This window comes from Rhipicephalus sanguineus, chromosome 7 (assembly GCF_013339695.2).
Source record: "Rhipicephalus sanguineus isolate Rsan-2018 chromosome 7, BIME_Rsan_1.4, whole genome shotgun sequence".
Classification (NCBI taxonomy): Eukaryota; Metazoa; Arthropoda; class Arachnida; order Ixodida; family Ixodidae; genus Rhipicephalus; species Rhipicephalus sanguineus.
Window position 1 is genome coordinate 127,516,056 of NC_051182.1, and position 14,115 is coordinate 127,530,170.

The 14,115-nt window shown below is 47.8% G+C and overlaps 1 protein-coding gene across 1 annotated transcript in view; it reads left to right on the top strand.

Annotated features, from left to right (window-relative positions):
* LOC119398996 (transmembrane protein 94-like) overlaps positions 1 to 3,927 on the top strand; it is a 48,472-nt gene extending 44,545 nt beyond the window's left edge. The window contains 3 exon segments of the mRNA XM_049417495.1: positions 1,556 to 1,774; positions 2,237 to 2,475; positions 3,853 to 3,927. Coding sequence (XP_049273452.1) covers positions 1,556 to 1,774; positions 2,237 to 2,475; positions 3,853 to 3,927 — 533 coding nt within the window.
* The last annotated feature ends 10,188 nt before the right edge of the window (positions 3,928 to 14,115 follow it).

The following is a 14,115-nucleotide window of genomic DNA, read 5'->3' on the forward strand; positions in this document are numbered from 1 at the left end:
TCCGACGCGCGATAATCTGGAAAAGGAGATCAAGGCCTTATGGGTGGTAAGGTTTTCGTCTGTATCGATTATTTTTTTATTTATTGTTATTTTTTACTTACCCTGAGAGTAAATGTACCGTATAAAGTGGAGAGGCTACATAATAAAGTTACAGAAGTAGGATTATAGGGAAAGGCACGTAACTTGAAATCGAAAGTTATGTTTGCCCACTAAATACATTTGATTAACAAACACTTCTGCAATACACAAATAAGTAGGGCTCGCCGAATATGTACATAATTTTTGATACCGGGACTGTACTCATAAAACAAATGCATAATACTTTGTACACAAGGTCAAAGGGTTAGATGTAGTGAACTAAAGCACGTTGTAAGCATCAAAAAAAAAATCTTGAGTTCACTAAAGAAATGAGCATGGTACACTTTGGCTATACCAGTCAGAAATGGTAGATCCATACATACATAAATTCTTCTTTAGATGAGCGGGTAGAGAATGGTGTGATATATATTCGAATTGCTTCTGAACGTGATTCTGTAGACAGGCACAATAAGCTTCCTGTGAACGCCAAAAACCGTGCACTCCGGAAAGGAAACCTGCGGCAAACTTTTCAACGAGCTAATGTATATTACGCGAAGCATTTTATGAAGTGAGGCAGAAGCAGTGGCATCTCTTCTTAGATTGATAAGGCCGGATTGCTAGCACCAGACAATAGTCCCAAGAGTTATCTGCTGCTAAAACAATCCAATCAAATAAATGCGTGCGGACTCTTCGGCCTCCGTTTCACTCTGTCGAACATTTCGCACACTGACAGCTCCCCTTGGGAGGGAAATCCGCTCGAATATTTCTTCGTTGGAATACAAAATATCCTTCACTTCGGTGTTTGATAGCGACACTCGCACGCCGGCGTTCAAATGCTCTGGTGTAATCCTTGGGTTAACTTTGCGTTTCGTCGCAATGCCGACACGGATCTCAGAGGCCGCGTTGAAAGAAGATTGCGGTTGAGATCTGTTTCAGCGTGTGCCGTAGCGACCCCATATTCTCACAGTAAAACCGCCTTCTCTTTCTATGAACTAATTCGATATTCATTAACTATACTGACACTTAATTTTCCCTTAAGTAAACTTATGCTCCGATAGCATATGTATCCAATATAACTCTTAACTTGAACCATATAACCATCGATTTCGTACGAGCTTTAATTTTCCGAAGACGTTTTTTTTTTAATATTCGGAAAAACGGAAGTAAGCGCTCGACCTGAAGAGCTTCGGATCCGCAACCTACACCTTCGTATCCAAAGGTTGCAGGTTCGGTCCCTGCCGGCGGGAAGTAGTCTTTTCGTCCACTTTACTTTCTTCACATCTATATCGCAATTACTACAATACAGTTAAAAAAATCAGTACAATTACTGTCCTTTATACCTTCCTTGGCTTCGTTATCTGCTGGTTTTCACTAAGGTTGTGTAAAACAAAGAAACGGGCCCTGAAAACTCCCTTCCTTCATTCGTATAGGAAGCAGCACATTTGCGCTGTTTGCGCTGTTTCTGGATTAATTGCAGAAGTAGGGAAGGGCGTGGACGATTACCGAGCCCAGATGACGAAGGCGCTGAAGGACATGCGCCAGGAGGCGGACCAGAAGCTAGGCTCGACCAATAAAAGCTTCGCAACATTCGAGCAGCAGGTGAAGAAAGTGGCCCGGACCGCTGTCGGCTGGTACGAAATCGCCCTCGGCTTTCTTCTCTTCGTCATGATCGTCATCGTGGGACAGTACATCGCCGGTGCGCAGCTATGTGCTCTACGGTGCACGAGATATTTGTAAAAGACCTGCGCTAGATTGGGACGTAAGACAGAAGGTCAGGGGATGAAGGAGACTCGTAGTGACGAAAAATAATGGAACGGGGAATAACATTCCAGCCCCACGTTATGACAAGGTAGCTTGTCCTATAGTACGGCAAGACAAGTCCACCAAATATCTTGGTAATTAACTTTGCGGAATCCCAAATATATTCAAACAAATATTTCACATCGAGCTTTCACATCTAAATAATATACAACTTTCACATCGAATTCACTTTGTCAGATACGAACATACAAAGGATATTGATGTTAGCCCGTAGATTTTTGAGCTGTGCTCGCGTTTATGTCTGCACTTGGGTGTTTCACGTGTGTACGCCATTACAGCACGTTTCCATTCATACGGACCATTCCTTTGTTTCTTTCCACCACGCTTGACGCAACAGCCATCCAGGCCCAGTTGTGGCACATCAATAAAGGCTTCTGCGGCTTCTACATGGGCAGCTGGATGCTCTGGACGGCCGTGGTGATGTTCCAGGTGCTGTTCCCCATGGCACTGGCCGTCTCGACCATTACAATGGCGGTGGGAACGGTGGTCGACCGGCTCATCTGCCTGCCGGCCCAGGACCCCGCGTCGGAATCTTCACGCGCCGTCATGGACTACTTGATCGATCTCGCATTGAAGGTAGTGCCATCGTTTTTTTAAGGCGAAAGCCTTAAATGCCTCACTAAATGCGAAAATTGACCGTCGGCGGCGTCCGCGTCCCTTGTCGGCGGCGTGAACACGAGTGATGCAAAAAATCATCACGTGATGACGCCACCATATGACGTCATCATGACGTCACGCATACCAAAATTTGGGATGCCATCATGACGTCGCGTAACATGATGTCACATGATGACGCCATCACATGACATCGTAGCTTGGTCTAAAGTGTGCCGTTCCCGGAGGCAGTGCAAAACCAGGCGAGGTGCAGTAAAGTTGCAGTGCCTCCGATCTTGGAGGCAGTGTGGATCCACGTTACGTGCAGAAAGCTTTCGAGAGGGGGGGGGGGGGAGGCGACGACCAATATATCGACTGAGAAGAAAAAGTTGGCTTTCGCATTGGAGTCATCTTAGACGTGCATGAGGGATCCTGCGAGTTTTTACTTTTTACGAGAAACCTGTACAAACTGTGGGGTGAACTACGATTTCCCTTCTGTATTGTAGTGTGCACGAAGTCGCGCGACTGAAACACAGACAGAAGAAAAACAGGACAGAGCGCAAAAGATGAGACACACATTGCGCTTTCGGCTGCCTCATCTTGTCTTCATTCTCAGCCAAAAAATTTGGCTGGGCAGTTCTTAGCAGTGCGTGCTGTGCGTAGAGCGGTGTTTCTTCACCAAGGGCCCAAGGGATGCTTCAGGACCCGTTTACTGTGTTATACTTTTTACATGTTTATATTCATATATCTTCCGACCACTTGTGAAATATTTCAGCCGAGCGCACGCGCTGCACCGACGCTCACCAGACGGCATCGGTAAGCAGCGCCACGCGGCGGCCGATTCCGACAGCGGAGCGAGGGAACCGTCCTTGCTGTCGATGCTGATGCAGGGCCCTTGCCAGACGGCAAGCTGCGTTAGAGGGTGAGAAGCAGTGCTACCCTGAACATTTTTGCCATGACGCAATTAGGGGAACACATTCACTTGGTGCCGTCTCTCGGCGACGGCGGCAGTGCCCCCTCCGTAATTGAATAGTAAGATAGGCACCAAAAAACCCAACGGATGGGCGAAATAAGTAAGCAAATTGACTCGCACTTATATAGACGAAAGCCCGTGGAACATTCTTCTAAGCTTCCAGTATGGTACCACAATTTTTTTAAGTTTTCAGGGTATTTAGACATGTGGCAGCACTGCCTACAAGAATCTCGTTGACCTGACTGTAAAGTAAACCAGGCAAAATGAGCCACTATACTGGATTTACACAAGAATGTTTCAGTGGGACCCTACGAAATAGAACCATTGGTCCAGTTTTAGTTCGTCAGGTGTAACCTCTCTTTCGCCTTATTACTCTCCCTTTGTAGTTTGACCGCTACCTCACTACAGTGGGAGGGCAAAGGGACTTGAAGTGGGAAAAAAATAACAGGGAAGATGCCTAAGTGTATAGCATTGCTGTCGTGTTGTTATGGCTGCCAATGTACATCGCTCAGCTGCAGGCGTGGAGATGGCTTTCTGAAAAATTCGAGTGTTCCGCATTTGTATTTTATACAAAACTTATGTCCATCGCTGTATGTCTTATGAACCGTGCATTTGCTTCTTCCATCACAGCTACCCTTGATGAGATGGCGCATAGCTGGCCCTTCAACGAAAGCGTCTTGGCACCCCCACTACCGGAAAGTATCGATGCAGACGGAAAGGGAGGCAACACTTTGAGCGACCGCGGCGAAATTAGCCAGTGCCTGCACGCATCTCGGAGCCGAAGCCTCGCAGAAGGGAGCTTTGGCGAAGACGCCCACAGCTTCCCGAAGAGTGTCGAAGGCGCCAAGCACCGCGCACTCCAGCGCTACAGCACTGTAGCGTCGACCACGAAGCTGCCACCCTCACCGTCGCAGGACAGCGCCGCCTCGACGGGCAGCCGGTGGCAAGAGGGCGTCGTCGGTCGGATTGGAAACAAACTTTACGTTGGGAACGTTACCGAGAAACGGAAAAGTAGGACGTCGAAGTCTTCACGTTTGCGGGACAAGGACGCTCGAAATGCGAGACGCCATCGAAGACGCCACCAAGGACACCAGCGGCGAACACGAAACGTTGCTGGGGCAAACGCCACGCAGAGTGAGCCGCATGATCAGAGCTTCCGCGGAGGTTGGAGATTCGAGCATCACGGGACGCCAACCTCAGCAACGGCCAACGGCACGGACCGGGATACTTTCGTCGGCGAGGGCAGCGGCGTCAAGGACGGGCGTAACATAGACCGCGAAATGAGCTGGTCTGCGGAAACCGGGACTCCACTGTTGCAGATCACGGAGGCCGACGGCGCGAACGGGTGGCGCCGCGAAGAATACCAACGGCAAGACCGGAAGACCCCGGGATTCAGCAGCGCGCCACGCGGCCACCTTCAGGTCATGCAACGACACCGGAGTCTTCATCACGGTCACGAGGAGTTGGCAGGCAGTGACGACGTTGCTCCGCTGGGTTACGACCTTGTACACTGCCCCAACGGTAAGGGCGGCACTGCCCTGCAGAATACCGACGAGGCCACGGGTCAACCACCTAAAGTCGCACAAAGCGACGATGTCGTTAGCCCTAGCCCTCGCAGTGGGAGCCCACAGCGACGAGAGTACCAGAGTGGAGGGGAAGAGAACGTCCCGAACGTGAGTTTCGAGCGAGTCCTGGAAGGCCGGGGACTCCAGCGTCGTCGTGGAAAGAGCGAGACATCCGGAGGAAGCGACGTCGTTGGCGATCGACGAGTTTCGGACAGCGACCCCCGCGCCACGTCTATCTCCTGGCACTGGCAAGTCCTACCCTCCTCCTGGCTCGGTAAACAGGAACCGGAAGATAGAGTCGAGATATCCGGCGACGACCTAGTCCGTCCCTGGCCCTTTCCCGTCGAGCTGGGTCCTCAGGAGGTGGTAGACATAACGAAACGCTTCGCCCAGTGCTCGTCGGGACACATGTCCCTGTTCAAGCTGCTGGGCGAGCGGGCCGCCGTGAAGTTGGCCCAGACGTCACTGGGACAAGACAACGCCGTATACGGCCTCATAGATTCCAGAGAGTCCAACGCCAAGCTCGCGGAGATGAAGTCCAAGTTCTCCGGCGGCATCGACTCGAAAATGGAAGCGGGGCTCAAGGAAAAGCTCGACGTAAACGACGACGTGAAGAACGCACTACAGCGGCTGACCAGCGGAAAGCCGATAAGCTTCGACGAGTTGACGCAAGCGGTGAGTCGGCAAACGGCGACTTCTTTAGGAATATTCCTTGATATTAACAGTGCCAAGGGATCCTATAGTTACGGCCCTCGCGTGCGGGGTCTCAACTAAAGGCTATACATGGTGGCGCTTACGTTGCTGACGTCCTCATGGTAAGAGAAGCAGCAGCCTTAATAAAGCGAAGTAGTAGTAGCAGTAGGCGTCACGCAGGCCACGTGACCAGAGGGCGAAACTAATAAATTTTTCTTCTGATATCTCCTTTACGTTTGTTTTTTCCGCTAATATTGTATAACGCGCCGTGCTTACCTCAGTTCACTTTTTTTTCTTATTGTTTCAGTTTTGAGTTTGTTTCATTTCATGTTTCACTTATATCCACCATAAAACAGCGCACACACACGGAGACGAAAAAGAAAGAAACCGACGACACGAAAAGAAACGAAACGAGCTTCTTTTTCGTCTTCGTGTGTGTGTGCTCTGTTTGATGACGAAGCTCTAACAAGTCGCCCAAATCGCTACATTGTTAATATATATTTCATCAGATTTCCGTTTCTTCAGTTTTTTTTTCGTTTGGTTGAGATTTTATACTACATTTGATGGCGATGGATGGATGCTATGAGCGTCCCCTTTATAACGGGGCGGTGACATGTCTGCCACCAGGCTCGAAGGAGAAAAAAAAAAGAAAGAAAAAAAAGCTTCCTTGTTTCATGGTGTCCTAATGCCTTATCTACATTGATTAAATCTATGTTATTATACCAAAAAATATAAATTCACGGTCCATCTCTCTGCCTCTTAAGGCAGAATGACCTTTTTTTCCCCCCAATTATTTATTTTTGTACTTTATCTCTACTTTTCTGCCACCAATACTCTAACAGTCTCTTACTTATTTCTATCGCGGGCGTGTTCAGCTTTCCATTGTTGTCCCTAAAACCCAAGGCTTCATGTAGACTCGTGCCCACACGTATACCTGGGTGAATATCGCCACATTCAATCAGTACATGTTCCATCGTTTCCTTTGTTCCCCCGCAGCATGTACATTGTTCTTCTTCGTTACTGAATCTCGCTTTATAACTACGCGTTCTAAGGCAGCCCGACATTGCTTCAAACAGTAAACCGCTTCCCCTTGAATTATCATAAAACCTTTCCCTCCTTATTTCGTTTTTTCCTTTTCGGTAGTTACTCAGAGGCCGGCTTCTTTTCCATCGCCGTCATCCAATAAGTCCTCTCCGCCTCTCTGACCTTCCGCTTAATGCTCCTTGTTGCCATATCGCCCGCACTGCCAGCCGTATATTTACTGGTGAGCCTCCTAGTTCTTTTTCTCCACTGCGTGTCAACGCTTTTTCTATACAAATACCTGAAAACCGTCTCTGCCCATCTACTCTTCTTCATTTTCCTCAGCCTCTCTTCGAATCTCATTTTGCTCTGCGCTTCCCTCACTTCAAAGCCTGTCCATCCCATATCACCCTTTACCGCCTCATTTGTCGTCTTCCCGTGAGCGCCCAACGCGAGGCGGCCCACCGTCCTTTGATTTACATCCATTCCTGATTGCACCTCTGACTTCATGCACACCACTGAGTTCCGAAATGTAAGCCCCGGAACCATCACACCCTTCCACAGCCCTCCCCAGCCCTGGCAATGTTCACACCGCAGCGCCCCCACCCCATCAGCCGAGTCCGAAAGAAAATTTGCTTTGCATTGAATGCAACAATGAAAATTAAACGATGACGTGATTTTCACAACGGCCTGCCTTTGTCCAATGACGGGACACGTCCGACTGAGCGAAGGTTTGGGGCAGACTTGCCGCCTCCCTTATATTATTGGGGGCGGGGGGAGGGGGTAAGGGGGCGCCCCTTATCCCCCCTGCCCCCCTCGTGCGCACGCCTATAAGCTTACCGTAATATCAAATACACCAACACGCCCGGCTAAGCACGCTTTTGCGGAGTGAAGAGCTTCGTAGGGTGGTAGAACTGTGTAGGCCGATAGCTTATTCGAATAAGACATCAGGATAACCAGCACCGCGGTGGGTCTTCACCTCTTTTCACTATTATGAGGAGTGATCCAGTAGTCATACTCATCAGTGCCCTGGGCAACGTGATGACATAGCCGCTCAAGAGAATTCCGCATGTAAGAGCGGCTGAGCATCTGCTACAACAGCGTATGTCACTTGTCACCGAGAACGCTATGGCGTTCCGCTCTTAAAGGCTAAGATTAAGCGTGCTGGATCTCTTTTTTTTTTCGCCCGCTTTGCTTTTTTTGCATTCCGTGTACTATGATTTGATAAATGTGTGCTGACCATATTGAATAAGCAGCATGCGAAGCCTGTGGAACTGAAGGTTTTCGATTAGACTGCTTGTGTATGAGGTGTCCTGGTTTTCTCCAATCGAATTAGTGAGCTGGTCAGTTTGTGGCTCACCTCTTCAGGTCCAGTAACTGCTTCTATCTTATCTACTAATAACAATTCGAGAGTATTCATCGGTCTTATCGTAGGACTGCTGCATTATTCACTAAAATTTATGTTAACTTTCTCTTATCATATACCATTTCCACGTACCTTAGCTGCGAGGTCCTAGATTTTGCTGCACGGAGTTACAGCTATCGTGTCATTTCATATCCACTTTTTTAGCTGTAGTCATCTTGCGACTGGTGCTACTGCTGTTGCTGTTACTGTTATTATAACCACTTCTGTTACTACTGCAAAAACTGCTACTAGTACTCTACTACGTGTAATAATTATAACCACAACTTCATGATTACCGTTACGAGTCGTTCTACTGCCACTACTGCATACTACTGGTGTACCATTATTATAGTACTGCTGCCTTCTGCTCCTAATACTACTACTACTATCACCTTTAGGACTCCACGTCTCACCTCTTTTAAGGACGAGCTACTCTTTTCTTCCATGACGTCACTTCCTGTACTACCATTACAAGCCGTTCGCAATTCAGCTTTCATTCGCACGTTTTCATTCCACCCCGTCGCGTACCACACCGCATTGCAACCGAGTCATTCATCTTGTTAGGGAATGCGAGAGAACACGAGGCCACCTACGCATGGTATCGTTAGATGGTGTTGAGAGCCTTATAGTACTCTGGCCCCCAAGCCGTTGAGGTCCCAAGCTGTTACGCTTTTTAAAGTGAAAGCTCTGATATACTGCTTTGTCTCCCAAGGTTATTCATCGCGTCGTACTGACCTTGATCAACCGTAGCGCAAGGGTGGCAGGCGTGGCAGGCGTGGCATCACGCCACGTGATCCGCCGCAGAGCCTAGCTCGCCGCTGCTGTACCACGTGACCAGGCGAAGGTTTAACCGCTGATAATAAACTGCGCGAAAAACACGGGGACGAAAAGCAGACACAATGGACAAGCGCTGCTTTTCGCTCCCGTGTTTTTTCGCGCTGTTTATTGTCACTATGAACAACCAACTGGCCCAGACAGCTACTTTAACTGCTGCTTCGCCGGCACCTGGTCGCTCACTGCTCAGTCTTTCCACTGATAGCACGCCTATTTGGCCGTCCGTGAGTGCGCTTCAGCGCAAGCGACAGGCTGAACCCAGTCATCCAGAGGATATAGCTACACCGGCAGGCTGCGAAATATTAAGCAAATGCCTGCTGAAACACCGAAGCAAAGGGAGGCCTGATCACCACGTTATAGAGAAGCTTACCAAGCACGGAAGCGTGCCAAGATCGAAGCTACTGCAGCCGCCGTCGTTCAGTAACACGAACAAGAAGCAGTTTAACTTGAAACACTGTGTGCATGGTCTTTGCAAGAACAAGCCAAACGTACCTTTCACTCGTGATAACTAGGTTAAAGGAACACTAAAGAGAAACAATGAATTAGTTTAGATTGACAAAGTGTGCTCGGAGAACTCTTATGTAGTTTATTTCACCACCATAGGTTTATTATTTGAGGAGAAAACCAAGTTTAAAGTTTCATTTTTAAATTTCGCGCTGAACTTTGTAATTCGTGACGTAAAAGATTTCAAAGAGCATTTAACGTATTTTGGCGCCACTGGCTCGACGAAATTTCCACAAACTCGTTATGTCAAGTCTCTGGCCCCCTCAGAGGACAATGTACTTCGATTTAACCGATTAGGAACTACGTAGGCCCAAGCAGGCGCCGTCAAAAATATGTGACGTCACGGCAAATGGTGCGGGAATTCTAAGGTGGCGTCGCCACCTGTATTTTCTTTTTGCGCGTTTTCTCGTTCATTAAGCGTCTTCGCGCAAAAAGCTTGGTGTTTTTGGTACCGTGGAAGACTACTTCACTAATGCGAGAAAAATCGTTTTGCTCTTTAGTGTCCCTTAAAGCCTCGGCCATTTCTTTTCTAGCACTGGGGAAAAGAAGAAAGCGGGGAGTACGAAATAACGCAAGAGCTTGCGCACCCAATGTCTTGAGGTCCCAGTACTAAAGCTCTGTGTTGTAAAGGCCACGGAGGAAAGTACTCTATAGGTATGCTTAAAGAACCTGCCCTAGGTAGGTCTCATTCACGTCTCTATACTCATGAAGTTGCCATGAGTTGTCAGTGGCTCGACGGTGCGTAGCGGTAAGATTTGAAGGCCAGCAACGTACGTTTACCGCTTAAGTGCACGGGTTTCAAAATCCCAAAATCCCAGGCAGCACTGCCATAGGAATACAAGGGATGGAAGACTGGGAGCTTTTTACCCTTTCATCGTCCCGCATCATATATATATATATATATATATATATATATATATATATATATACGAGGGCGGTCCGATAAGTACTTAGCCTTCAAAAGAAAAACGAAAATTTTGGAATGGTGTCGATTTATTTATCAACATACTCCCCTTTCAACTCTATACACTTGACCCAGTGATCTTCCAACTTCTTGATCCCATCAGAAAAATACGTTTTCTCCTGAGCTGCAAAAAAGCTTCTGTGGCGGCGATAACTTCTTCATTCGACTCAAATGTTTGTCCGACGAGTGACTTTTTCAAGTTGAGAAACAAGAAGTCACTCGGGGCCAAATCTGGAGAATACGCTGGATGGGGCACCACTTCATAGCCCAGTTCGACCAACTTGGCCCTGGCGACGGCGCAGGTGTGAGCTGGCGCGTTGTCATGGTGGAAGAGCACCTTTTTGTGTGGCCGTTTTTTTTTTGCCCTTCTCAAGGTAGTCGACGAAGATCACACCTTGAGAATCCCAGAAAATGGCGGCCATCACCTTTCCGGCCGATGCGACAGTCTTCGCCTTCTTCGGAGCAGGTTGTCCGGGTGCAGTCCACTGTTTCGACTGTTCTTTGGTGTCTGGTGTGTACCAGTGGATCCATATTTCGTCGACGGTCACAAAACGACGCAGGAACTCCTTCGGATTACGCTTAAACAGCTTCAAGCACGGCTCTGAAATGGTCCCACGGACGCGCTTGTTGTCCGGAGTGAGCAAACGCGGCACCCATCGCGCCGACAGCTTTACCATGCCCCAAATTTCATGCATGATATGACCCATGCGGTCTTTTGAGATGCCTACTGTCTCAGCTATCTCGCGCACCTTCAGTTGGCGGTCTGCCAATAAGAGGTCGTGGAGTTTTGCTACATTATCGGCCGTGGTAGCCGTTTGTGGGGTCCCTTTGTGAGGCTAATCAAAAACCGACGTGCGACCACGTTTAAACTCGTTGAACCAATTTTTGACGGTTGCCATCGAAGGAGAAGACTCACCGTAGACGGCATCCAGTCGCTCTTCGATTTCGCTGCGCGATTTCCCTTCCAAAAACAAGAATCGTATCACCGACCGATATTGCTCTTTTTCCATTTTTTACGGACACACGAAAATCACCTGCTTCCTCAAGCGGCCAAAACAAAACCGCGAGCCCGATTCGACTGGACCTTTGCTTGTGTCCCTCTAAGAGAGCGTACTCAACGTCAGTATATGTCTCATGCGATAGCGTCGCACTCTCGCGGTGAGGCTAAGTACTTATCGGACCGCCCTCGTATATATATATATATATATATATATATATATATATATATATATATATATATATATATATATATATATATATATATATATATATATATATATATATATATAGATATATATATATACACACGTGGTGTTGCTTTCAAACAACAGCAGGTACACGCAAAAGCAGTGGCCGTATCCTCCAAGGTTTTATTTCGTGAATGTTTTTTGCCGAGTTCATAAGTATAACAGCATAAACATAATAGGAAACCAAGACTCAGGTCAGATTCTTGTTACATTTGTGCTGTCATACCAATTAACTGTCTTACCAACTAGCCTGCCAGCAAATGTTACTGCTTTCTGTCATTAGCCGTCTGCCTTTGTTAAGGTTTCCATGAACCAGATTCGCTTAGTGCCCCTGCAACACTTTTTTAGCGTGGTCAGAAAACGCTGCCGATCGGTAGTCGAGGCTCCTGAAACCACGCGAGCCAAATATTATAGCGCAGTACGCGGCTTGAAATTCACAAATAATTCTCAAAGTCAGCTAGAAAACGTTCCCTCTTCTCTCGACAAATGATGTCACAAAGCCAAATGGCCGCGCCATCAACCCAAAGTCCACGGCCATTGGCCGATTTGAGCATCGTGAGCTGCATAGTTACCGTGCCCGCGCGCGCGCTCGCGATCACACTAAAGGTAATCCGCGCGCTCGAAGAAAAAATCAAGAATGTGCGAAGGTCATGACGCGCGCTGACGCAGGGACGCATTTTCTTGCCTCCTTGTCATCCCCCTCCCTGCGTAGCTTTCAGCGCGATCGCTGCCACGAAAAGAGAAAGCGTTTGGAGCGTGCGACAGACCCCTGTAACTCTGCTCGTACTTAACGGATTGTAAAAATTTTTTGTGACAGTCGATTCCTGAGGCAATAAATAAGCTCCTTTAATGAAGCCATTCGACGATCACTCGAAAAAGGGTTGCAGGGCCCCTTTAAAATATTCTCTTGCGACCATACACTCCATCAGAGCTTTTTGTGAAATGACGCCAAGACTGTTTTTACGGATCGTAATGTAGTGCTTCTTCTTTTCTGTTTGGCGATGTCGATTGAGCAGACCAAGAAAGCTACGACCGGCTTTAGCAAGATCAGTACGACCAAGCAAGACTCGCTGACACCGCGAAGAAGATAACAGAGGTAATTACGTCGCAGTTTTTTTGTTGTTATTTTTTTTTTCGACGAGCACTTCCGTCTTAGATTCGCGCGCTTTCGCTCCAGGCTAACCTTAATCATCAGATGTCGTCTTTATCTGACTGATTATGTTGCGTTGCTCGAGCTAATGATCATCAATAAATGGAATGGCCTGTCGCCAATGCACAACTGGAACCAGTGCTACTTACTTTTCATGTAGGTATTCTTGCCCCGCCACGGTGGTCTAGTGGTTATGGCGCTCGACTGCTGACCCGAAGGTCGCGGGATCGAATCCCGACTGCGGCGGCTGCATTTTCAATGGAGGCGAAAATGTTTGAGGCCCGTGTACTTAGATTTAGGTGCACGTTAAAGAACACCAGGTAGTCGAAATTTCCGGAGCCCTCCACTACGGCGTCTCTCATAATCATATCGTGGTTTTGGGACGTTAAACCCCAGATATTATTATTATTATTATATGTAGGGATTCTTGATGCGATAACACAGTCCCCGAACAAGATATGGAGCCGTGAAAATCTCAGCTATTTTTACAGCGATGGTTGTTATGAGATTGCAACAACCGATTTTGGTGCCGTAGTTGTCCGCCGTCGTTGCTGGTGTCCGTAACCGTTATCGCGCGAAATAAGAAAAAGAATGAAATGAGGAGAAAACGTTCAGGATCGGATGGGATGTGTACCAGGGCCCTCTGCGTGGCAGTCGAGTATTCTACCCAGAACCAAGCCGGTGCTTGAAACTCCTTCGCAGAATGAGCCTCGCGTTAACTTATGTCGCGTTAACTTATGTAATATAGCGTGGTAGAAGAGTAAAATAACAACCAGGCGTCACACAATGGGAATTGCGCAACGAGTAGGTCGTTCAATGCTTGCAGGCCATTACAAAGGGCTCAGCCATAATTCTTCGTCATCACCTACAGCGTCAGCAGAGAGCACATAATGCTTTACAGATGCGTAAAGGGTACCTCACTTCTCCGCAAAATAACGAGTAATGGCATAGAAGGTCTTCCCTACTTGCCAAAGATTGATTTATGATCTAGTTGGTACCTAGCAAGTGTACTTGTATTAGTTGCCAAGAAAATTTACAACGGGCTCTAGAAAGGTCGCTCTTCCAGCTTTCGCTGTGACTGGGCAACGTGTTCCGCGCAGTACTGGCGTTTCGTTTTTAAATGACCAGCCCTGGAAGCTGAGCACTGGGGTGCGCTGCTAAGCCTGAGGACGCGACTTCAAGTCCAGGTCATGGCGGCTGCATTTAGATGGGGCCGAAATTAAAAAGGAAAAAAGAAAACATGGTTGATCCGTCCGTCATATGAATC